Source organism: Anopheles stephensi, chromosome 3 (assembly GCF_013141755.1).
Source record: "Anopheles stephensi strain Indian chromosome 3, UCI_ANSTEP_V1.0, whole genome shotgun sequence".
In the NCBI taxonomy this organism is placed as follows: domain Eukaryota; kingdom Metazoa; phylum Arthropoda; class Insecta; order Diptera; family Culicidae; genus Anopheles; species Anopheles stephensi.
This window is the reverse complement of record NC_050203.1, coordinates 78,596,984-78,621,489: the sequence shown is the minus strand read 5'-3', so window position 1 is coordinate 78,621,489 and position 24,506 is coordinate 78,596,984. Positions and strand designations below refer to the sequence as shown.

The 24,506-nt window shown below is 44.8% G+C and overlaps 2 protein-coding genes and 1 long non-coding RNA gene across 3 annotated transcripts; 1 reads left to right on the top strand and 2 right to left on the bottom strand.

Annotated features, from left to right (window-relative positions):
• Positions 1 to 1,609: 1,609 nt before the first annotated feature.
• On the bottom strand, positions 1,610 to 2,889 carry LOC118514661 (hsp70-binding protein 1). Its single transcript, XM_036061702.1, has 3 exons — positions 2,738 to 2,889; positions 1,853 to 2,680; positions 1,610 to 1,780 (listed from the first exon to the last, which is right to left on the bottom strand). Exons 1-3 carry the CDS (start codon positions 2,786 to 2,788, stop codon positions 1,709 to 1,711), a joined length of 951 nt encoding a protein of 316 aa, XP_035917595.1. The 5' UTR covers positions 2,789 to 2,889; the 3' UTR covers positions 1,610 to 1,708.
• A 269-nt stretch (positions 2,890 to 3,158) lies between these two features.
• On the top strand, positions 3,159 to 3,874 carry LOC118514664 (DNA-directed RNA polymerase II subunit RPB9). The gene is made up of 3 exons (XM_036061706.1): positions 3,159 to 3,323; positions 3,396 to 3,524; positions 3,613 to 3,874. The coding sequence occupies exons 1-3, from the start codon at positions 3,259 to 3,261 to the stop codon at positions 3,800 to 3,802; spliced, it is 384 nt and encodes a 127-aa protein (XP_035917599.1). The 5' UTR covers positions 3,159 to 3,258; the 3' UTR covers positions 3,803 to 3,874.
• A 13,741-nt stretch (positions 3,875 to 17,615) lies between these two features.
• LOC118514665 lies at positions 17,616 to 23,506 on the bottom strand. The gene is made up of 2 exons (XR_004906687.1): positions 22,472 to 23,506; positions 17,616 to 19,846 (listed from the first exon to the last, which is right to left on the bottom strand). It is a non-coding gene; the product is annotated as an uncharacterized LOC118514665 (long non-coding RNA).
• Between the last annotated feature and the right edge of the window lie 1,000 nt (positions 23,507 to 24,506).

The window sequence follows — 24,506 nt, the reverse complement described above, 5'->3', positions numbered from 1 at the left end:
TAATTAATAACGGGTCCGCGCTGTGCAAAAACCAAAACAACGATCTTCCGGCAACCAACAGGCCTGCTCATCCCCCCCCGCACCGGGCCGGAGACCATTGGTGGGAACGAGAAGCATAGCAAGCGAACCGATTCGCAATACGCTCACTAACGCACCGCGAACTGGGTGATCATAGGTGTGTGTGTGTGTGTGGTAGTGTGTTTTTCGCGCAAGAAACGATGCCAAAACGGGTTTCATTTTGTACCGTATAAAGGAAAAGCGTACACGTAGAAGACGATCGACGAGGAGACGGGTGTGTACGAGTATTGGTGGGCCACACTCATTGTTGTCTCATGCACATGGTCCGAAATGTCGTGTCGAGCGCCAGTGAAAGTACATTGTACGCGATCAGTGAAGGTCCCGAAGGATCCGATCGGAAAAATGGGAGCAAATGACGGTTATCATTTGGAGCAAGAGACAATGCTTCGTTTTGTTTTGTGTTTTTTTTTTTGGTTCGAGTTGAAGGCCTTTTTAAGGAAATTTAGTTAATCATCCCGTGTTGCGCCCTCGGTGCATCGTAATAGGCAATTCAAAGAATTTCAAACACAGCTCGTAAACAGTTCGTTCACGAGCGTCGTCATTAGTACTGCGTAACAGTTCTACTTCGCTAAAATTGAATTCAGTAGCACATTTTACGGATAAATCACTTCTTCTAGCCCTTTTTTCGTGAGGGACAGAATTTGTGTCGTTCTTCTTCTTTTCTGTTTGTAATTTAAAAAGTTGTGAAATTACGCGTGGCGCTTTATCATGGAGACGCCTGGTACTTCACGCGTAGAACGCCGTAACGCATCTTCCGTTGTACGATAACGGTTCGCTTTACCACTTTACCGGAAGGGGAGCTTTTCTTGCCGGCATAAAGGCTAACCTTGAACCTTTTTAGCTGGATTCACCGACACCGGCAGCATCCAACTTCCGAAACAATGCACCACCACCACTGACGAGACGTGCGGCGGTACCTTCAACCGTCAATCTAACGACTACTAACCCCTGGCCATTACCCTTCCCGGTTCGCAAGCGTTACTTACCCCATACATAAAGGCAAACAGCGCGTCAAATGCATTGTTTTTCTTTTCAAAAAAAAAAACCGCGCACACGTGACGCCGCGAGAAGAAAGAGTTTAAACAGACAACAACACAACAACCAAAAAATGACGCACTTTCGCTCTCTCGCTTTCACGCGATATCTGTGATGAACGGGGTTAAAGATTAAGTAAACATGCGTGACGACGAAGCCAGGAACGAAACAAACGTTGCGTTGCGAAAAGAGACGAGCAAAACAAACACATGGTTTCCCTCGGCCACGCAGAAACCCAGTTACGACGCGCCACGCCTGCCGCGAAATTGGTCCGTCCGCGTCGTATTTTCCTCCGCGTCGTATAAGGGCAGTGTGCGAGCGGGTACGGGCGGGGTGGAGGAAAACATGTTTTTTCACCGTTTATTTCCGAACGAACCCGTATATATTGCGCACCTCCAACTGTCTTCTTCCGGGTGTTCCGTCGTGAAATATGGGTCGCTGGTAATGGATTTTGGACGTTTTCGGGCTAACGGTTATGGCAATTCATTTACAGCGATGCCGCACTGATTTAACGTGAATTTATTCACCTGAATGTGAGTCGTACAAATATTAAACAGAATGAAAAAAAAAACCTCTCGCTGTGCCGTTGTGCAGTCTATCGGTCAGCGCCTTCCTGCTCACCGGAATAACACCGCTTCAGGAGAGACTGAGCGTATTCGAGTTGTTCCTAAAAATAGATACAAAAGCCATTTGTTATCTTTTTTCTACGCTTTGCGCGCCTGTCGCCAGTGCCCTTTACCTGACATTCTTTTTTCCCCTCGTTAAGCTTCACGATCGTCTCCAGCTTCTGTTTGAAGGTATCGGAAGCGCGACACCGCCGGATGCCCTCCTTACTTTCCGTCAGCAGATTCAGCGTGGATAGGGCCGTTTCGAGCTTGGCGTCGTAACTCCGCGCCGGTTGCAGTCCAGCCATTACACGTTCGACCGCATTCAGTTTTACAAATTCTTCAATCAACGGTTCGTGCTCCGTGCACAGGTTGGCAATGAGAAATGACGCTCTGATACGCAACTTTTCGTCATCCGTCTGTATGCAGGCGAGAATACACTCGAGGCCACCGATTTCGATGAAAGCTGTCAGACATGGTTCGTAGTGCCGTACCATGCAGGAGATAGCGTGCATGGCTTGCTGCGATACCGACGGTTCGCACCCAAGCAGCTGGGTCAGTTTTTCTAGGATGTTAAGTTCGAGCAGGTGCTTCTGACCGAATGGGCTGTTCTGTGTCAGTTCTCCTATTAGCCGCAGCGTCCCAGAACGTACCCGCGAGCTCGGCGATTCCAGACCCGGCTCTATAATAGCCGATCCACCGACTTTTAGGAAATCGTTCGCTGTGTCCATATCCTGCACGTAATCAATTACGGTTTCGATCGCTTCGGTTTTTGCATCTTCGTTGGATTCGTTGTCCAGCAGCACGTTCATCGCTTTCTCAAGCTCCTCAATAACATTGACGGTAAGGGACTTGAGTGCTTCCTCCAGAAATCGTCTTCTTTCTTCGTCCATCGGTTGCAGCTGTGCCGGATTTGGTGCATCCTCACTTTTGGTAGCTTCCATCGCGAATTTCAGCAAACCCTACGGAGGGAGGTGTTATTTCACTTCAAATGCGAAGGAAAGCTTGCCATTACTTACCTGCATGTTGCGAGGCTGCCTCGGTTGCTCCGGATCTTCACCGCTAGCCATTTTTAGTAGATTTATTTCGTCTGTTTAGCTTGTAGCACGTTAATTTGTCCAGCAAGTGCGTAGAGACTGTGTTCCCGAAATGGATGTTTGTTCTCGAAAACAGAACAGCCTTCAGCTGTCAAAACAGTCGAGAGAATTCGAGAATGTGCTGTGAAATATTTCATCGCGTCATACAATTATTAGTTTTAAACTGTTAATTCGAATCACAAAAACTTCTATTAAAAATTATATTCAAGAATTTTAGGTAAGTTGTCATAATTTATTGGTAGAATGAATATTTAATGAAAAAAAACCTGTCAGATATTTTACGCTTGTCGGAACTTTACAAATTTCCGACAAAATGCGAGCTGTCAATGTGACAGTTGTCGATCACAACAAACAACACATACCGGAAAATAGACGCGCATTTTCGCAGCTCGTGAGCTTAATTTAACTATTTTGTGAGCACACTTAAAACTTAAGCACAAATAATGGCCTACGATGCGGCACACGACGATGGACCAGGTTTCGTGGGCATCCGGTTCTGTCAGGAATGGTAAGCAGCGCTTTTATTAGGACAGCGTCGATGCTCACCGTACAAACATCAACCACACTCTGCTGCTTTCAGCAACAACATGCTGTACCCGAAAGAGGACAAGGAAAACAAAATTCTTCTCTATGCGTGTCGGAATTGTGATTACAAGCAGGAAGCAGACTCGAACTGTATCTACGTGAACAAAATTATGCACGAAATTGAGTAAGTTTCTTTTATGTATTGGATCAGCCAGTCATATAGGAACCGATTCACGCTTGTTCTTCTTTCTTCTATCCCATCCATCCACCAGCGAGCTGACCCACATTGTACCGGACGTGATATCGGATCCGACGCTTCCGCGCACCGAGGAACACGCCTGCCCGAAATGTTCCCACCGGGAGGCCGTCTTCTTCCAGGCCCAAACCCGCCGAGCTGAGGAGGAAATGAGACTGTACTACGTGTGCACCAACTCGTCCTGCTGCCATCGGTGGACGGAATGAGCGTTCTACGGTTGGATCGGATTGGAAGTATGGAAGTATTATTGCTGAAATAAATATTTTCTCACAAGGTAACGCTCATTATGCATACTTTATATCACTTTTAACATTTATCAATCCTAAATCTATCGCTCCCACACGACCGTGTTTGAATCCTATCTGGATCACGATCTCAGAAAACATGCTAAAAATCAAGATTGACCCCGTTTAATCCTTCTCGGCTGCCATCGAGCTATTCAGCGACCAGGGACACACACAGTAACTTGAATAATACCGTTCTGTACGTTAAACTCCTACCACCATCTGCTTCATCCGTGTGTCAGATGTCTGATGTAAACGTACACGCATTATCAGAGCGAAAAAAGGGAAAGCTACACAACGACTACCACCCTTTTATCTCTAGCACAGTCATCAGCAAACTTTACTAAAACCATTCCAAAAGTGCTTTAAACCATTCAGCCATCTATTTAACCGAGTTGCATATTTGCAATTTGAATCTTTCCCAAGCACACGGAAGAGAGAACATAATCTCGAAGCTTTCCATCTACCTTGGGGTGGGAATTCACAGCTATGGCGCCTACACTAGCTCCAAAACGGTTCCAAAAGGTTTGGCGAGAGTGCGAAGGTAGGACACTGCTGCTGCATTTGCATAACAGACGAAAGATTCGTCGTAATCCAGTTCGCTTCACACAAGCCACTCGCGCAGTTGGAGTTAACGAACCAGGTTCCACACCAAGCGTGGAGGGACCCCCTAAATGTGGGAATTTATGTAAAGACAAGACCAACGGAAACACAGTTAGATGTTTAGATTGTTTTCATTGAACATTGAAGCTAGAGAAACGAGCTCCAATAGGGGTGACGATATTGTTTGCTATGGTTATTGATCACGTGCTAACACGCCTCGACTCTCGCGCATTGCATTATAATTTTCCACATAATGTGAGTGTGTGTATGTCCAACCCTTCCAATTACAGCGAGCGGGACTGAGGCAAATGAGAGGGCAATAATTATTTAATGCAATTACGTGTGCTGTGCAGGGGCTTGGTAGTTTAGAGCTTGTCAGGCGAAGGATAAGTGGTGTCAATAATTTTAGTAATGGACGAAAAAGAGGCAAATTTCACCATCTTCTTCCATGCGTTCCATGTTTTTCAGATACCCTTTATCCTTCTGCTCCCATCGGTGTTGTTCTGCTGCCGAACATTCAAACCAATCAAAGCGTTTAATTATATTATTTATATCACACCCTCGTGGAGTATCCGCGCCCCGCTAAACCTCGCGCCCGTGGTGCAGCAATATAAAACAAAACAAAAAAGGTACAATAAAAATGACACGACAAGAATGAGAGTTTAATGAACTCTCGCCACACACCAGAGAGGGAACACCACACAACACGGCAAAAACAAAACGCGCGCGCATTTGAAAAACTGCATTCGAAATGCAACCCCCGTTCGCTTCGGGAGCTGGGAGGCGAGCGAACGGGTGGTGTGTGCTTCATTCCCATCACACTTTACTTATAAAATTCGAATGCTTTTGGGGCGCAGAAAGGAAAGACAATGCGAAAATGTTCGCCGCCGCACAACGATGGTGGCGATCGCCAGGGGAGTGAGCAGAATGAGAGTGTGGAGGCAAAGAATGCGTTCTCGAAACATGCCCATGAACATACCACTGTGTGCGATGATGATAACGGGGTTTGATGGAGTTATTCAACCTTTTATTAATGAAATGATCAAGGGTGAGAGAGAAGTTTCTTTCCTACTGCACTGTTACACAAAACATGGAACATAATAATTAGGATTTAAAGGAACATTTTACATCACTTCTTATTACATTTCTTCCGGGAAGCAGTTGAATTGTTCTGGTGGGAGGAAATATTTCTTTAATTTTGAGGATTTTTTATTTTTTATCTAAGAGATTGTGATATTTTTTACTCATTTTCCGCTGCATAAATAATACATCACCTGTTCAAAAACAACGGGCGGCGGTCCGGTAGCCGAGGCGACAGCGGCGCCGGTCTTCACACGGCAGGACCAGGGTTCAAATCCCATCCAGACCGCCTACACCCGTACGTAAGGCTGACTACTTTTCTACGGGCTAAATTAAGTCACAGAGAGCCAGAAATGGCAGGCCGAGACCTCTCGAGGTTGTAGTGCAAAAGAAGAAGAAGAAGTCCAAAAACAACTGGTGTTGTGGTTCGAAAGCATTGGGCGGCTCATAATAAATAATGTAAAGCTAGTCCCACCAGACATAAAACATTGGCATCTTTTCAAGAAACGTGACTTTAGTGGTGAAAATTTGAACATAGGCAAGCTGTGGTAATTCTTAAAGTTTTCAATTATGTATAGCCCGGGAACTGGACTATTATCTAAAAGCTGCAATGATATATTTCTTCTACAAAGTCGCTTGGCAAGTTCTATGGCAATTTTATTTTTTTAACCATTTAATTTAGCTATCTTACTATATTTTTATTATATAAATCTCATCTGTGTAATATTATCTGTCAGGAGATTTTAGCAATGGCTTCTACAGAGTTTACGGGGCTCATAGTCAACAATGCCTAGTTGGGTCCCACCATGTGACAAGCATTGCCTTTATACCATGAAAATAGTTTTTCATCTGAGTTCTCACTGTTGTAGTGTTATAAATTGTCATTAAAAAAACAAAAAAAAACCTGATTAATATCAAAGGGAACAACAACTTGGATGCAAGAAAGTAGCAAATAATCGATTGGGTTGACAGCAAATAGCAACCGCAATGATGAATAGAATTCTTTTCTAAAAAATAAAAATTATTAAATGATATTAACATGATGATAATAGCTAACTAATAACGAAGCCCTTAAACCCTCTTTAGATACACAAATTATCAGGCAAAATGAAATCTTTGCAAACATCCAAACTCAATTACCCCTTTGATCTGCGAGTCTTTGTGACTGAATAAAGGAGGCACAAAAGGCTGCCAAAGGTTCATAGGGGTTTAGGGGTTTTAGATTAAATTAATTAAACTCACGGACGAAACGTATGTGGTTCACATCCTCGACGTGGAGTTAATATGTTTGTTCAAGCTCGGTCCAAAGCTTGATCGGACTAGACGAAAGCCAGCTTTCATTTACTCGCAGCTAGATAAGATAGACGAACAGCTCGTCTATGGCTATGTGTTCTCCAAGGACGAATCTCCCGGGGCTGCTTCTAATAACATTTTATCAAACTCTTTCTCAAATTAGTTAATATATGATCACATTTTTTTATAACTCTTAACATAAAAACAGCTTTCTTAACAGCTTTCTGGCTGGTTAGTTAGTTTATGGATTCTTAGAGGCATTACGTTGTAAGTATCCCGGCTGTGTTCCATTCTGCCATCAATCCATTTCCCAGGTGTAGGCTCCATTCTTTATCCCCCGACTCTCTAACACCCCTTTCTTTTCACCTCATGTCAAAGCAACATCCACCCACTCTCCGCGTTCTTCCCACAGGTCATCAGGTTTTCTGCACAAGAACAACGCATGTGGCTGCCCTCGTAAAGCAATGTGTTCTCCCACAACATTCATCCCCCAAGCATCGAATCGGGCCGAATCGGATGTTCCTGTGTGTGTGTGTGTGCCTCCGATGTGCAACCCGGAAAGAGAGCAACAGCCTGCCTGCGGTTCCCCCTCTCTTGAGCCTCCTCCTCTCGCCTCCCCGACGAACCATTCCTTATCGTTGGATTAGAAACATGTTTTTGCAAACCAGTTCATGCAAAAACCTTCTCCATTCAATCCCAGCGCGGGTGGAGGATGCCCATAAAACCGGGGCCATAAAAAAACAACAGCCGACCAGGGAGATCTTCGGTAGAAGGCTCATATTGGCAGAAAACGATTTCCCACCTTCCTCTATCTATCTATCTATCCACCGGGCTTATGCATTTTCCTGTACGGATGATTTTCCTTCTTTATGATGTTCGACAAATTCTCTTCTAAGCCGTTCCTCACTCACTTGTGTGGCAGCCATTATTAATATCGAAGTTTTATTTTTTCAAATCGCTCCTTTACGACGCGACACACGATCTTTAAATGTTATTATCGGCGGTGATGTTCTCGGGAGCTTTGTGTCATGTAATCGGAACGTGGGATTGGATGTCGCATGTTGCCTACTTCCCTCAGGATGATTTACAGACCCTAACTTACAGCGACGGGAGGTACTGGAGGCCAATCACCCGCTGCTACACCACGCACCAGCAAACGCCCTTTATACGTGGGAAAAAAACGGTTCCAAGTGGATGGGAAAAAGGAGCGCAACACGCTCGTCCTTCGGATGATCGATGCAGATCCCATTGTGATTCGCCGGTCATTGGCGTTTTTCCTGGTCACGTCACCACAGAGCGTCATCTCCACCGTGTGGCGGAAGCGTGCTGAGCGTGGACCGACCCCGATCCACCTCGCTCGCTCGCTCGCTCGCTCTCGGGATGGTCCTTTTGATCTTTCCGTTCACCACTCGAGGACCCCATCAACGGACAAGCCAGCCAGCAGGTAGCGTGCAGTTCCAGGAGGAGAAAAGTCCTCGCCGTCGTTGTCGGTTTGTCATCGCGCGCGCCCCGCGTATACACACAATTCTTAGGTTCCTTTTCTTTTGCATCCCTCGTGCGGTCGTACCATTATAGCTGCCATCATGCAGAAAAGATAATCCTCGACTCCTCCTCCTCACCCACACCAAGACCCGTCGTCCTGCGAGAAACACACCGGCCACACAAATCATGCACAACCGCCGTTACGCGAAGGGCACACACACACGTGTTGCAGAAGGGTTCCCGGGACTGCCAAGCGCTACACCACGTCCGATCTTCCCCAAAAAGGGATCGGGTTTGAAGATGATGCAGTTTGGGCGGTTGTTTGGGAAGAAAAAGATGCACCACCCTCCGTCCATGTGCGATCTTGCCGGATAGAGATGGCAGAAAACGATCCATAAAGCCGGGAAGAACACACATTGAAGGCATCCAGCGATGGGTTTGGGTTGTGGGGCTGTGGAGGAGAGTGTGTCGCGTTCCGGGACCTGGGATGCGTGTGTATCACGATGCAACCGAACTTCCCAATCTCCCGTCCACCCGGGGTTCAACAAAGAAGATCCCCATCCGGTGTGTATGTGTGTATGTGCGAGCTGGTGGAAGTTTCACTTGCCCAGCAAATCATCAAGGTAAGCTCTGGAACGAGAAAGAAACCCTAGAGCGAGAGAGAGAGAGAGAAAGCAACACACAGACACCGAGCAAAGAAACGAGAGAGAAACCGCGAGCGAGCGATGCAAAAAGCAGATTTTAATCCCAGCAGCATCCCTGGACCCGGCGCATTGAAAGGTCATTCAACTGGCTCGAGAATGTGTGCAAAAGGAAACGGGAGAGCAAGAGAGAGAGAGAGAGAGAGAGCAGTGCACAAAAAAAAGAAGGTGCAAGCAGTGCATCTCACCAACCTCTCTACACACATACAGACACAAAATGCAGGAGAGTGAACGAAAAATTCGCGCCGTTACGTGTATAGGGATCGCGCGCACACGCACGCATCTCAATATGCTGCTGCTGGCCGCTGGGAGTTGAAGTGGAAATGTGCAATCTCGTTCGTTCTCTCTCTCCTTCTCTCTCACTCTCGCGTCCCGGCAAAAAGGGGGTTTTGATTTAATGAAGAAGGTTTTGGGGTGGGTTTATTTGCGAAAATGCGGCACCAATGCACCTTTCCTCGCTCGATGCCGAAGCGATTGCACATCTTCACAATATTGTAAGGATGCTTTGCTGGCTGGTTGGCTGGCTGGCTATCGAGACACACACACAAGGCTAGTGTGCTTGTGTGTGGTTAGAGGATCCTCTTGGTGTAATGCGATTCCTGGCCGATGGGAGGAGATGGGTTGTTTTTTCGTTGTGTAAATGGTTTGTAATGGAATTATGAGGTATAATCTGTTCTCACAAGGAAGATGCTTTAATCTGTATTGCCTTTATACTTCAAAAAATTATACTGTAGAAATTTGAACAAAAATTAATTGAATTTTTGTCTCCAAAGATGCCATATAAAACTTTTGTCCAGACCGATTCTACATCGTCCTCAACCGGTTACAGGTTAAACGGCAAAGAACTTCACCCCGGTAAGTAGATTCAGTCGTGGTAGGAGTCCTCAATATACACTCCGTTCAGACCCATCAAGGGACTTAATTCGCCCATGTGGAGTGATTCGACCGACTTTTCACTTTAATCGAGATGTCCAAGATCTCCATACCACAGCAAACTTAGAAGTGAGGACCTCAAGATCAATGTCACGAGCCTAAATTATATGGATGTCCGAGATTTTCTATCAGTGAAAAGGCATCCGAATGACCATCTGTCACCTTCGGGCAAGTTATATTGGAGAAATGAATATTTACTACGAGATCCTCAAAGGATCAAGAAGGTAAGGTGCTTAGTCCACTGAGGATGACTATTGTGTCAGAGATTGAAGAACTTCGACGAGGTGGGCCAGGTCGTATATAGTTCTTGAAGACCTTACGGATAGGATCGAGATCTCTATGGACGTTTCTTGCAAACGTCAGACTTTTGGGACTCCAATTAGGGCTTTGTCTATTCTACGATAATATTTTTTTTTTAAGATATGACTTTATTTTCGACGAAAAGCTTTGGAACTCAGAATCTGGGCAGTAGAAAAGATGGAGAATATTCGACTTAGTGGAAGTTGGAGCGAATATCAGGTCTTTGGTGAGTTTAAGACATTGAGACGTTGAGATTAGACGAAGATAATGTAAATGGTTCCAAAGAACCGTGTCTCACACACGTGCAACAATGGATGCATCTTGATCTTCCTGTTTTTGATGGTTCTAATTAAAAATTCTATTTCTGAGCGAATACCCTCCAATTATCCCTGCGTGATGCTAAAGCGCACCAAAGAACAGCGGTCCATGGGATAGACGGATGCATTACCAACGCTTCACCACATTGTTGCATTCACCCTACGCGCAAGATTCAAATATTAGCGCACACGTTGCAGGACATACGAGAGCAAGGATGCAAAAACCGGTAAGCACAATAAAGTCCTTCTTCTGCGGGACATCCTGCGAACTACTCGGGTTGAAAAAAAAGAGGAACAGGACCAACAGGCAGCATACGATCAACGGGGGATTAGGAATTAGGGTTCGGAAGGATGCTGACCGCCTTGCGTATGTCTCGTATCGAGCGTTTTATAAGATGATCTCCCAGGATCGGACTTTTCGCCACTTACACGCACAACGGACAGGCACAGCAAAAACGTCATTACTTACATCCGGTGCACTTTAGGCGGGTTTTTTTTCTCTCTCCACAAGTTCGTTTTTGTGCTGCTCCGTGGGCTGACTCTGGGGCTCTGGAGAAGCAGAATTTGAAGCATTTTTCCTTTTGTGCACTTCTTGTGCGCTTCTGTCCTATTTATCATAACCAGTTTATGCTGTCTGTTTTCGTCCATGCTCCGCTCAAAACCGGACACAATTGCACTCGATGTACCACCTCCCTCCCCACCAGCAACGATGCATGCACCACCACCATCATCATAGCCGACTGCTGTCTGCTCTGTCCTGCTTCTTGGCGGGACACGGGACTTAGAAACGTTTGCTGCCTCTTTTTTTCGGTGTCTGTCTTTGGGACGCTCCAGCTTCATCGGTTCCAGATCGGTGAAACCGGACACATCTTCACACAGCAGGATGAAGCGTTATTCGTTCGTCGTGTGAATATCCTTGTGGTTTTCTCCCCTACTGTCCGCTGTTCAATACTGCAACGAGAGCAACAACAAAAAAAAAAAAAAAACAGACAACATGGTGAGTGCACTCATCGCTTGCTGGACAATAACACAATTGTCTCGAAAAATGGTCTACGATTAGAAACAAATCCTGTTGGGCGAAAAGGCAAGGGTGAATAAATGATTTCGATGCGGGTTGATGGCCTCTCCCGGGATCTCTGCATCTGCCCGCTTTGGCGAAAGATCATCAAGGTTAGGCGCGCGATAAAAAAAACCGTTGCGAGATTCTAATCGAGATCCTAACCCTTGCTTGACCGGCCCAAGCATAGACATCAAGGTCACACAGAAGACCAGGCCCAGCCGCCCATCATGATGCTCTTTTGCAGCGGTGTGCAAAATTCAAGAGGAAAACTCAAATGCCTTTGACCTGGACCGGGACGCGAAGAAACACGCTCTCCCCCTCTCGACTGACTTCGTCTTCATCTCCACTGTCAAGTACTCGATATCTCTCGGCCCGGTTGATGATGGCTCGGCAGATTTGGGGTCACTTTGTGCTGACATTCAAATTGTGTGAAGCTGGATGTGCTTGGAACGCAAAACAGACACGCACTTTCGTTTTCGTAGAGGCGAATTTTTTGCAAACTCAACGATGGTCCTCAACAACACACGGAAGAGGCCAGGGGTGAAGAGGGATGAACGCGGTTCGCTTCTCTCGTATGCACATTCTCCTGAACTTCATTATTTTTAGCACGCCTGCACTGCATCTTCGGTGCATCTTGAAGTGTGTGCTGTTGCATCTTGCTAGTAAAAACCGTGGAAGAGGCAAAACGAAGTTCAAGAATTCAAAAGGGTTTCTCGAATTGCGAAGAGTGCGGATGTCTCCTAGTCAACCCGACGTTAGAAGAGGAGGTGATCTCCAGAAATCTTCTCAGATTCCTCCTCCTCATGACAAATCCTATGATATTCTATGTACTGGGATAAGAAGGATGAAACAGGAAATTTGATTAATTGCTATCAGGACATCGGGTTTTTCTGCTAGCTTCAACAGATGTCTTCAAGATTTACTTCCAGTAAGCTTGTTCTGACATTTCCACTCATGAATCATAGGAATCATCAATAGTTCAGGATGTACTTCTGAGACTAGGATCCTGGCTGTAGGCCATCTTCAAGCTTCCTGACACTTATGCTGGACTGCACATCCACTCATACATAGGAAAAAAGTAGCGACGTCTGCCGGAAATCAGGCAGTACTACCATGACAGCCAGACGACATTAAATCGCCCGCGAAACAAGAAAAGTGAGCATGGAAACCCCTGCAAATCCCGTACACGGCAACAGCATGAACGACGACAGCATGCGTTGCAATTGCATCGCGATGCACTTCACCGTGCACCGTGCAGCAGCATCCACCACAGCCGGGTGCTCCATCACACATCACCGCCGCCGCCGCCGGCAGCAGAAACCGGCTTTACCTCCGCCATTTTCCGCCCATCGCAAAACACTCTTCCAATCTTTCGTCCACGTGTTTTCGGGGGGGAAATAAGGTTTGTCTTGCTGCTGCTTCTTCTTCTACAAGCCCTTCTCTCTTTCTCTGCGTGGGGAACTTTTGGACTTGGTTTGAAATTAACCTGCGAAGCACACACATGTGTGTGTGTGTGTGTGTGTGTGTGTGTGTGTGTGTGTGTGTGTGTGTGTGTGTGTGTGTGTGTGTGTGTGTGTGTGTGTGTTAAGAGGGCCCTTTTCCCACCGACAGCTCCAAAGAGCAAGGAGGTCACAATTCCTCGCTTTGTCTCCATGTTTTATTCCATGTAGCATAGAGTGGAAGTCTTCTCCATTCTGGATCCTGTCCTGGTGCAGAGATTCGTTCTTAGCCATGTTCGTCAAATCCAATGTTATATGAAGATCGAATGGGCAATTCTTGATGATCGTGGACCACCCAACACAGACAGAGAGAGAGAGAGAGAGCGCGTAGCGATCTTTTTCTTCTACAATGGTTTAGGTCAAAAGATTACTAAAATTGTCTACTTCAAGGATAACTTACAACGCGTTTTGGAGGCATTACAGTTTGTTACTATAATAATTTGATAAGAAAAAAAACGAATATAAGTCCGAAATAAGTTAACTAATACTATCCCAATCAATTAAGCTTCTCTTCCAGCAGCTAATAATATTACAAGAACTAACAAGACCCTGAAGTCAGTACAAGACATCCTTCTCCACCGTGTGTCGGGAGAGATCTGATCCGATTCGTTGATTGTTCGATTGTCCGAGAGAGAATAGAAGAGGGGCGCTGTGGTGTGGTGGGTGGCAGTGAAAAACATGTTTCGTAACGAGCTCCAGCAACATCAACCCGAACCATGTTCTCCATCACAAGCCAGGTTTTCCCTCGTTTTGTCTTACCCTGGTGGTTTTCATTCGGAAACCGCGTGCGCCACCATGTTTGTATCCTATCGCACCGGATGCATCTATCAGACGGAGAGCTGGAAAGGGTTCCACAGATCGGATCCTGACATTCAGTTGAAACACTGAACCGAACACGATCGACGTACAGAGCCTTTCACCAGTCAGTGGAGTGGACACACGGCGATAGTTAGCAGAGGAGTTAAGCGTGAGGTTGTGGATTAAACGACAGGGATGGCACAATTGCACACTTGAAGCACACTTTCACCCACCAAAACACACACAAACACACGGACCCATACGCACACACGCACACTTTCACCGAACGAAAATACCGTTGCATCTCAACCGCTAATACCGGAGATCAAAACTTGTGAAACTTTGTAACGATAGTCACAAGTTAGGGTCTCAGGGAATCAGCAGATACAAAAAAACGAAACAATAAAAGTGGTCTACTCTAAAACCAAAACTAAACCTAGGTTTCGTTCGCCCGACCGAACGCATCTCTCTGTGTCCTAAGCTTGTCGGAGTTTTTTTTTCTCCGTGGAATCGGCGGAGACGGATGAGTTTTGAAACTAAGATTAAAAGATTCGCTTGAAAGAAATACAGGCGGGGAGATTTAAAAAAAGTTGAAGTTTAACACCAAGCATGAGAAAAAGCGCTGCAAAACGATTACAATACCATAAAAAACAAAACATGCAGGGATGAATTCTTATGACCGATCTTCAACAGAAAATAGAAGAGAAACAGAAATAACAGCTTGATAGAGGACGCGTAGAGTGTAAATACGACGTTAGCACGACATCAGAACGATCTCAAGGCATGTTGTTAGTAGCGGAGCTTAGTAGACGCTCGGTTGATTGTTGATCCTTGGGCGTGTGCGTGTACTGGGGGGAGCGATCCCGCAGCACTCACTAACCCACACACGTCGAGTCCACTACCCACGAGGTAAGTTAGCGGATTGTATAGTCGAGTATTGAACACCACGGTACTATACAACCAACTACCTCAACACGGGAATAGCGCTTACGATACACTAGGCGACGATCGGGCGTACACAGATCGTCGGTCCGCGAACTGTCACAAAACTGACAGATGAAACTTGGGGAGGGATTTAAGTAAACCGTGTGTACTACTACTTAACGAAGGTAACGGCGTTCAGTTAAAATAAAAAATGGAAATGTATTGGGATGATTAAAGTAACAACTAAAAGCATACCAACTAAGAATTATTGGCTCTAAACACTTGTAGAAACTTTATAGGCAGCTAAGCAATAACACATTGCATATAAAAAATCAAAAGGACCTGCGTGCTTTAGACGGCTTAGCTGTTATTTTTATAATAATCAATTTTCTTCTAGTACATGACGACCCCAACAACAACAGCACCAGCGGTGGTTTGACCTAAATTGTCATGCAAAACACGATTGGTTCTCGTGCTCACCAACCATCACCATCCTCATTCTGGTAGGCTCTCCATGTGCGCATGCAAGCAACAACATTAATGGCAATCAATTTCAGCCTTAAGCTTTTTACATGAGCAAAGAGTAGTGGTGCACGGTTCTGATAGAGCGCCACAATTATATGGTTAAGTTAGAACGACAAAAACAGTCCTTTATACAGGCCATAAAAGAGCGTCCACGTGTTTAAAATAATGAGCGATTCGAAATAAGAACAATAAATGCTTAATTTACTAAAACTGTTATTATCTTCCCCTGCGAATTGTTTTAAACATGTGGACATTTTTTTAAAATACCTGTAACACACTGAACATTGGAGGAGTCCAAAAGTTTTAAAATCCTTCTTCTTTGGCTTGCGATACACAAATTTCGACTTTTACCTCCTTTTTGATAATAAATTTAAATATTTTCACTATACAACTGCCATTTCATATGATTGAATTAAGGTGTACTTACCCGCTCTGTACGTCTTATATTCACCTTGTTCTGTGATAGGCAAAACAGAAAATAACAAAATAAAAAATCATCCATAACGTTGACATTTGGAACGATCGAACCACGCGCAGCTGCTGTAGACTTTCTGTTCGTTCTTCAGCAGCCAAAACCAAATGGAGCCTCTCTCGCTTTCAACCTCGCGTCTTATCGTGAGTGCCATATGTGGAGGAATTCGCAACACAAAACAGTCTTGGATGTTCAAAAGCAAATAAAAATGATATAAAATGTCTTCTAATATACAATAACTTCCTCTTCAAACTGATGCCCACATTACAAAGGCTCTTCTGCTTGATTGAACCCTTTTAAGACTTCCAGTCCTTTAGATATCTTTGTGAAAAAATTATTCTGAATCCATGTTTACGGATAGTATTAGATCAAGTAACAGGCAAATTCTAGCCCAACCTTTAGCCCCTAAGTCCACAGAGTCGTGCAAGGATTCGACGTAATATACCACTAGTTGTGGAATCACAACATTCTCCAACAGAAATAAAACCATTGTTTCGAGCCATATAAGGATCCTAAGGATTCCTGATAAGACTTCGCTTCTGAAATAAGTCTTTTTCTCTTAGTCCTTTGTAGGACTTTAAATCTCTGTAGGTCCAGCGGCCTGTGTCAAAAGGCTTTCTAGGTATATACATAGTATTAACCACGAAAAGGTAGTTTACTCAGATTTTTTTATTGGCGTTGGTCCAATCGCAAATTTACCAACAGACCAGGCCAACTAAAAGGTAAGACTTACCAAATATAAGTCTAAGTGTCTAATGCAAGTTATACAGGACTAAAAGTAACTGCAAAAAATGACTAATGTAGTGGAATGAAAAAATAAATTAATACAAATAGTGTGTCATCTATAGAAAATAAAAAGAATACAAAAAAAACCATAAACAGATATTCCGAACATATTTATCTACAGCAAGAGTAAATAAATTACTAATCACTTTGAGATGACAAATAAACTAAAAAAATATTTTTTTCTCTAAAAAATACTAAATATAAAACAATATCAAAAAAACATACTCTTTACTGGCATAATTATTAAAAAATAACTCCCACATAAGTTATACAAAAATAGTGCTAAAATTACGAGCAAGATACATAATACATACAAACTAACACTACCTTTTCCCCGCCGAGTACCCACACCGTTCTACACCGTTCCGTGTATCCTACAACGCTTGCTCTCGTAAAGATGACTTTGCAGCAGAAGCCAGCAGCAGTCACATAACTTACACCGATTCGATCGATTTTATCTCATCTCTCGGTTCTCTCGGTTGAAGCGGCGACCAGCAGCAGCAGCAGCAGCAAGCAGCAGAGCTCAAACAAAGAACAAACTGCCTGCCCGATGCTGCTGCTTCGTTAATGCATGCGCCCCATCGATTTGAAATTAGTACGGGGAGTGATAATGTTGCCATCACCACCACCAATCGAAGACCACCACCAAAAGCCGGACAACCTAAAAGAAATGCTACTGTAAAATTGTAACAAACCCTCCCGAATCCCACAGTACAGCAACAATCACCACCACCCATCGTATTTTTTACCACTATGTTCGAATGGGAAATGCACTACGGAGTAATTGAAAATGAATAAGAAAACTGCCAATTGGTTTCGAAATTTTATTTAAAACAACCAGATTTGTGTGAGTTTTTTGTTTGCATTTCTGTTTTGTTGTTGTTTTCTCTTGTGTTTTTGTGTTTCTTTTTTTTATTGTAAATTTTTTGTTTCATTAAATTTTGTTTATCTTTCTCTTAATATTTTTTTTTTGTAAATTTTTTCATATTATTTTATTTTTCCTTTTTTTAATACAACCCACAAAATCATCCATTCGGTACGCTCACAACACCTTCGATAGGAGGATGTCGATCGTTCTTTGTTACGATTGTAACTTCATCCCCTTCAAATCCTTGGGTTGTGAGAGTGTCCATAGCTACCGAGGTTTAAATAGAGATTTCGGGGGTTGCATTTCTTGCTTTTTGTATCTTTTTTACATTACAAACTAAACACACACGTTCGCCAATGTTGAATAAACAAAACCGAATAGTGGAAAATTGGAAACTCCGGAAGAAAAACTTTTCAGTTGCCTGCGGGCGATAGAAGAAATTACAGACAGAGAGAGACAGGACACAAAGGAAGAAGAAAAGGGAACGGGAAGAGGGGATTATTAGGGTGGAACACACCAAGAACCGTTCCTACCACTTTTTTGAAGTTACACACAACACACAACACGTCCACAACACATTACACACATACGATCACGGTGTACGATCGAAGAAAGGATACTGTTAACTGGTTAGTTAGAGACCAATAGAAGAGCGACCAATAACACTACACACATCACACATTTTGTCCGTTATTCTCGGTATGAATTTTCTCCACCAAACTGTTTGGCCGCATTTCTTTGTGTCTGCGGCCGCCCTAGTGCGCTGTGTGTCTCGATGATCGCCACAGAGAAAGGCCTTGGAAGAGAATCTGCCTGGCTGGAAGATAAACTGCATATATATCCCGGAAGAGAACAACCTCGCGCAGTGTTCTGCTGCTGTACCGTGGCCGTTGTTGTTCCTGCTCGTCTGCTGCTGCCGTTACTACCTCTAGCTCTGTACTATTGGTGCTTAGGAACCCGAAAGCTCCGGGCAGGGTCCAAAAGTATACTACTACCTACACCCATACATACACAAGAGTGGAGTAGCGCAGGCACACAAACACACACACACACTCGCACACATTATCCTTTCGTGGGGATGATAGGACGAAGGATGCGCAGCAGGACACATGCATCATGGTACACACACTCTCTCTCTCTCTCGCTCTCTTTTCGCCTTTGGAGAGCTCCAAACGTGCAGGGATACATTGATGCGCCCTTTGAGCATGGGGATATCTCGCTTCTGGGAGCTTGCTTTCTCTTCTGGGGCTGATGACGATGATGATGATGATGCTCCACAACGGTAGCACATACAAAAAAAGGGATACTCTCGCTCGCACGCTCTTTTCACACCAGATCACATTCACAAACACATAGAGGGGTTCCACTGGTGTGCTCTTTCGTTAGCTCTCTTTTCCTTTTTACTCTGTGATCTCCTAAGGATGAGTTTTGTGTCCTGCCGAACTTTAGAAGTTGCTAAAACGATGATTGTCTTTTGTGCTTGAATAGAATTAGTCACATCAAAATTCTGCACTCAGGAACAGGAAGTATCCTTAAAAGCTCCTCTTGCTAAATTTTCAGACTTCAAGACTTCTCGTCAAGGTTCGCTCTTCCAATTTCTTCGTCCTGGTCTGGCTGAGCACACTGCCATCACACACGCCCGTCGTACACTCTCTCTCTCTTCTCTCGATGAATGGCCCACCGTCGACAGAATCCCATATATCCGTTCTTGTGTCCAGTGTACAAAAGCAGCACAAGTTCGGATCTACGGGTTTCCACAGACGGGGAAATGGATGTGCCGATGCCGAAGTCACACAGTGTGGATGGGAAATCATTAAGAAAGACCGCAAAACACTTCCAAAAGCGATGCTCTTCTTCTGGACGAATTTTCACCTTTGGATCACACCATCAGGACGGACTCACGGATTGATTCTAGTTTTAAGGGAATTGGACAGTTCTTACCGCCGCGACCTACGGATCACAACTAAACACTAACCACCGCCTGACCGAAAGTTTTCCCTTTTGGGGTGAATTCTTTCGGGCGCGATACAATAAGAAGCGAGTTTTGCATATTTGCTGCTAACCCCAGTGGTGGAATGAAGGAAGGGTTGTGATCCTTGTCTTCCTCTGTCTGTGCTACCGTGCAGTACAGGCTTCCCCCTTATCCTCTCTCCGTCGGCGGGTCGTTTAGACCAATAGTAGTTTGGTGCGAAATTTTTCCTTTTTTTTTGTTGAGAATTCCTTCCACAGGATCCCTTGTCCTGTTCGTCCCGTTATTGGATAATATTGGTGCGGTAGAGCACCTCTTTTCCTAGAGGGTTGATCCTTCTCCTGTGCTGAGGAATCCTGTCGAAGAAAAAGAAAACATAAAGAACGCGTAAATATGGTGAAGTTTTCCAGCGGGGGTCGAAATGTAGAGAACTGGAGCAAACAAAGGGCGCCAATGGATCAAGTACACACTTCAACTTCAACTAATCACTTTATAAAGGTCTTCAAAATTTCAACCAGCTGATTTGTAGTACCGTGCCTTCCTAGTGCACACCCTTTTCCTCACGAATCTACAACCCGCGCACGACAATAAAAACGGGGAGTCGCCCCAATTTTTCCACCAACGATGATTTATTGTTTTCCTTCCCATGGATGTCAAAAACCAGTGCGATGACAGGACGACGGTGGCCCTTCAATCTCGTCCTGTAGTACAAACTACGGGGTGGATGGACGGGTGGTTAAAAAGGAACATTGACATGACCTCAACACTAACACACCAACACGCGCAGCACCAATGATGTTCCTTAACGAAGAGGCTAGGATTCATCAAATTTACCTTAAAACATTACTCGTGTCACTTATTTGGGACAATAAGACTAAAAAAACGGACCTAAAGCATTAGAAATCCTGTTTCGTTTCTGCTTAAAATAAATTCAGAATTAGAACTTTGTGGCAGGGTGGTAGACACGACAGCCCTCCTCACACAGAGCGATTCTAGTCACACGAACTGTCAAAATTTTGCAACTCGTGCAAAAGAAGCAAATACAAATACTAGCGTGTTTGTGAGAGCGAGGTCTGCTTTCTGTGTGCGTCCTGCCACTCTGTGCACATGCTCACCACACGATGGAGCTGACGAGGGCGGGGGGTGCTTTGCGGGTGGCTTGAGGAGAGGAAGATTGGGACGTGTTGGTCCCTTGGTGGAACTGATCCTGCACAATAATCGAATCCTGCTCCAAAAATCGCTGAGAATCGGAAGAGCGTTGGAGTTCTCCGAGTTCTGAAGTTGAGACACTTTTGGGCTGGATTTTCCGGAACTCCACTTTCTTTGAAGGCTCGGAAAATTCCGCTCTCTCTCTCTCTCTCTCGGGGCTCTGTTTTTGGAGTTCCTGCACAAATCTGGCGTGTGAGTGTGTGGGCATGGGTTGGTGTTGTTTTTAGAACAAAGAACTGCCATCCCTTCCGCACGGTTTTGCGAATGAGCGAAGAAGGGACACAGCACAGGTGAACGTGAATGAACTTTAATGCGAATTCACTCTTGCCGTCTCTGGTGGAGCGTGAAATTCCCACGGTGCTGCTGGGCCTTCTAGTGAACTGTTTCGGCCAAATTTGGTTGTGAAGGAGCTTCCAGACATGAAGTTCTGCTACTATTGCACTTAATATTGCACGAAGGTTCACACTACAACGTGACACGTGAGCATATTACTGATTGCAACTTCTAAATCAGATTAGGACACTATTCATCTTCCGAAATTCTTCCCCTAGGAGGTGCTCTGGGAATGTCCCCGACTGGAAGATCCTCTCTTAACATCACACTGCAAAAGCAACGATGGCAGTAGTAGCATGTTTCACTACTCGCTTTACGTTCACTATTTTCCCAGGAAAGCCCTCAATCGAACCTACGACTACCTTCCAACATTCCTTGTTGTTTTGCTTCGGGATGAAATTTTCGGGAGAGGACCTGGACACTGGAAAGGAGAATCCTGGGAACAGTCACTTCCCTTTGGAATCCTTTTTTTTCGCGAGCTATCAATCATCGCCCAGAGAACAGGATTCTCTTTTACTTCAATGTTCTCTCTCAATTTCTACTCCAGTGCAGAGTGGCCAGAGTTGGTCCTTTCGTCTATTTTCCAACACGAGTTTTCCCGGAGATGAACGCTGCTACTCTCGCTCTCTACCAGCAAGGGGCCATACACCTCCGATTGGTTCCTTTGTTATCGAATTGTATGTGAACAAGCACAACAAACAAAAACAAAAACTGTTTGATCCTTTAAGAGCTTTACGTGTGAAAGAACATTTTTTTCCAAAATATTGGCTCAATAAAGATCACCAAGTCTCCAAGAATCACCAATATCCGAAGAAAAATTCTATCGTTGGACAGTTTTCCATCACCAAATGAGACTCTTCTCTTCGGTGAGGTGACAGCAGGATTCTCGTTCACCGCAATCTCCGCAATCACCTTATCCTTGTGTGTTTGTGTGTGTCCTTCCCGTGTACGTATATCGGCGTACGCTTGTGTATGCTGCAACTCCAGCAGTAGTGCTTTGCTGGGGACAATGATGATGATGACGTTTCACGATGCGACTGCGCACTGTGCGGTGTCCTACTACTACCACCATCACCAGTACTAACTCCTGGGACGGAAAAAAGGGATTTTCCCAATGCCCCTCTTCAATCGCGCCACTACAAATTCCATCAGTTGTTACTCCAAATAATTCTGACCGAGCTTTGAACATCCGGGAGCTCGTACGCCGTTGATGAACGGACAGGAATCAATAGTAACAGCCCGTTCCTGGATTGAGTTTACATCCAACAGGATTGGGGATTGGAGAACTTTGACCAGGACACGGTTTTACGTTGCAAAAGAAATACTGTTCTAAACAGCTTCGCTAAACACGAACTCCAGACACACAGTGGAAAAACGCAATCCGCGTTGAAGATGAAGTAATCCCCGAAACTGGAATAGACAAACGAAATCCAACGCACCGAGAGTGACGGGAGTTCTAGTTGTCTCACGCGCACCGTGTTCCGTTCGGGCCAACCACGGAAGAGAAACTGACTCCACGAGATTGGGACCCGTTCCGCCAAAGGAGTTGTCCTTTCCGTTGATTTGGTGAGCATCACCGCCACCACCACGCCACACACACACTTCTGGAATCTCCTCCATCGGGAGGGTTTTCCAAAAGGGAGGTTGGAAAAGCGGGTAGCCCGTTACGTTCGTGCTCCCATCATGCGCGCCTTCTCAGTGTGCATGCTGCTGGCTTTGTGGGGAGCATACATATTCTTGGAGCGAAAAACTCCAAATACTCCCAAAACACTAGGCGGACGCGAGAAGATATGTTCTTGGTACGCTCCACACACACACACGACAAAGAGGACAACGGCACGACAGGCGAAAAAATGCACCCTGGGAGAGCACCCCATCTGCACTAGCGAGAGAGAGAGAGAGAGAGTGAGAGAGCGAGAGCAAGAGAAAAGGAAACAAAAACAGAAAGGAAAAAATAAAACAAGGAAAATAAATTTCCATGCGTGTGCGGGGCGATAAAGCGACTCTCCGTGGGAAAACTCATGGAAAGCACGTGAGCACCGCGCGATCCCCGATGACTGTGTCCTGAGCGGGGCTAGAAGGGAAAAAGGGAAGCGGGGAGAGGCACGAAGAAGAAGAACATGGTTTTTAAGGGACAGATTTAGAAGAGACGTTAGAAATACAACCCGACTACGGCAAAAAAACACACGGGAATCTACAACCATTGCTTCAGAGAGTAGCGTGTTGACGTAAGAATAGGCCGAATGGCAGACAAAGACGCACAACACGAGAGTAGCGCAATTCTCATTTGGTGAGGTGCGGAGGAAAAGAAGATGTGAGTTTTCTTCTTTTCCTTGTGTGCAACATTTTCTTCGCAAGCGATAGAAATAGCTCCAGACCATGTGATCTTCGAGGGTATGTCTTCTCCTTTTTCATCCGGAGAAACCCCCAACTCTTATATTGGCACAACTTAAGCATATTGGAGATGCGTAAGTTTTAAGATAAGAAGAGTTTTAAGATCAAGAAATTTTCTTGATTTGAAGAGTGTCAAAACAAAACCAAAAACCATCACATGACCTCCAACGAAGAATTCACACCACCCGGGACCGCCGACTCACAAGGCACGACCGACGACGACGAGTGGGGTTTTAAAAGTTCAGGGAAAAAAAGACACAAGAAAATCGATTGCAATTGGTCACGAGACTTGGTGGCAGCAGCACCATATATACAGCTACCTACCCTGACGAAATACTGGCCCCTGTCCGAACCCCCGGCCGGGATACCACCACCCAAGAGACCCAAAGAGATGAGCAACGAGAACGATAGTTGTTTTCATATTATGCAAGCAGTTGGTCCTCGCCCACTGTCCGCTTGCCGTCGTCGGAAGTAGCGGTAGTAGTTGGGTACCGTCATTAGCGTAGATTAAATTTGCTGAAGTCAACAGTTTGAGCATTTGTCCTTGTGTCCAAGGATCAACAGCAAAGAACGGGGAAAAAAACTAACAAAAATCAATATTTATGTTTGCAATTGCTTCAATTAAAGCGATTGAGAGTACTAAGTGCTGGGTGGATTAAGGATGGCAGCAGAAGGACCAGGGGGACCAGGAAAACTCAATTACATTTGCTTCGAAGGTAAAAACAGAAAAACACACGCGAGACGCGCTTTTTCCGGTTTTATTTTACAGCGTGTGGAAAAGAAGCTTGTTCAGAAGTAAAGCATTTTTCGCGCGAAAATAGGTGGGCAAAAATATGAACAAAACCATTAATTTTCACACGAAAGCATCCGCTTTATTCGTTTCTCTTTTTTTTCTCTTCAAGAAGCGAAAAGGATGCTGCCAGGAATCACGTGATGAATTCTTGTTTCTTTTCCTCAGCAGGAAACATATCCTATAAATCTTTTCCTTTTTCTCTCGCGTTATGCATGTATTTGAATATTTTTCCATGTTTTTCCTTTTTTTGGGGTAATTATCATTAAAAAATGATGAGTGTCTTTCTG

What these genes read in the sequence shown, in the direction of transcription:
- LOC118514664 (XM_036061706.1), top strand. Translation starts at nt 3,259, where the DNA reads ATGGCCTACGATGCGGCACACGACGATGGACCAGGTTTCGTGGGCATC. An exon ending in ATCCGGTTCTGTCAGGAATG is followed by an intron (nt 3,324 to 3,395) that starts GTAAGCAGCGCT and finishes TGCTGCTTTCAG; the next exon opens with CAACAACATGCTGTACCCGA. An exon ending in AAAATTATGCACGAAATTGA is followed by an intron (nt 3,525 to 3,612) that starts GTAAGTTTCTTT and finishes TCCATCCACCAG; the next exon opens with CGAGCTGACCCACATTGTAC.
- LOC118514661 (XM_036061702.1), bottom strand. Translation starts at nt 2,788, where the DNA reads ATGGCTAGCGGTGAAGATCCGGAGCAACCGAGGCAGCCTCGCAACATG. An exon ending in GGCAGCCTCGCAACATGCAG is followed by an intron (nt 2,681 to 2,737) that starts GTAAGTAATGGC and finishes CTCCCTCCGTAG; the next exon opens with GGTTTGCTGAAATTCGCGAT. An exon ending in AGGGGAAAAAAGAATGTCAG is followed by an intron (nt 1,781 to 1,852) that starts GTAAAGGGCACT and finishes ATCTATTTTTAG; the next exon opens with GAACAACTCGAATACGCTCA.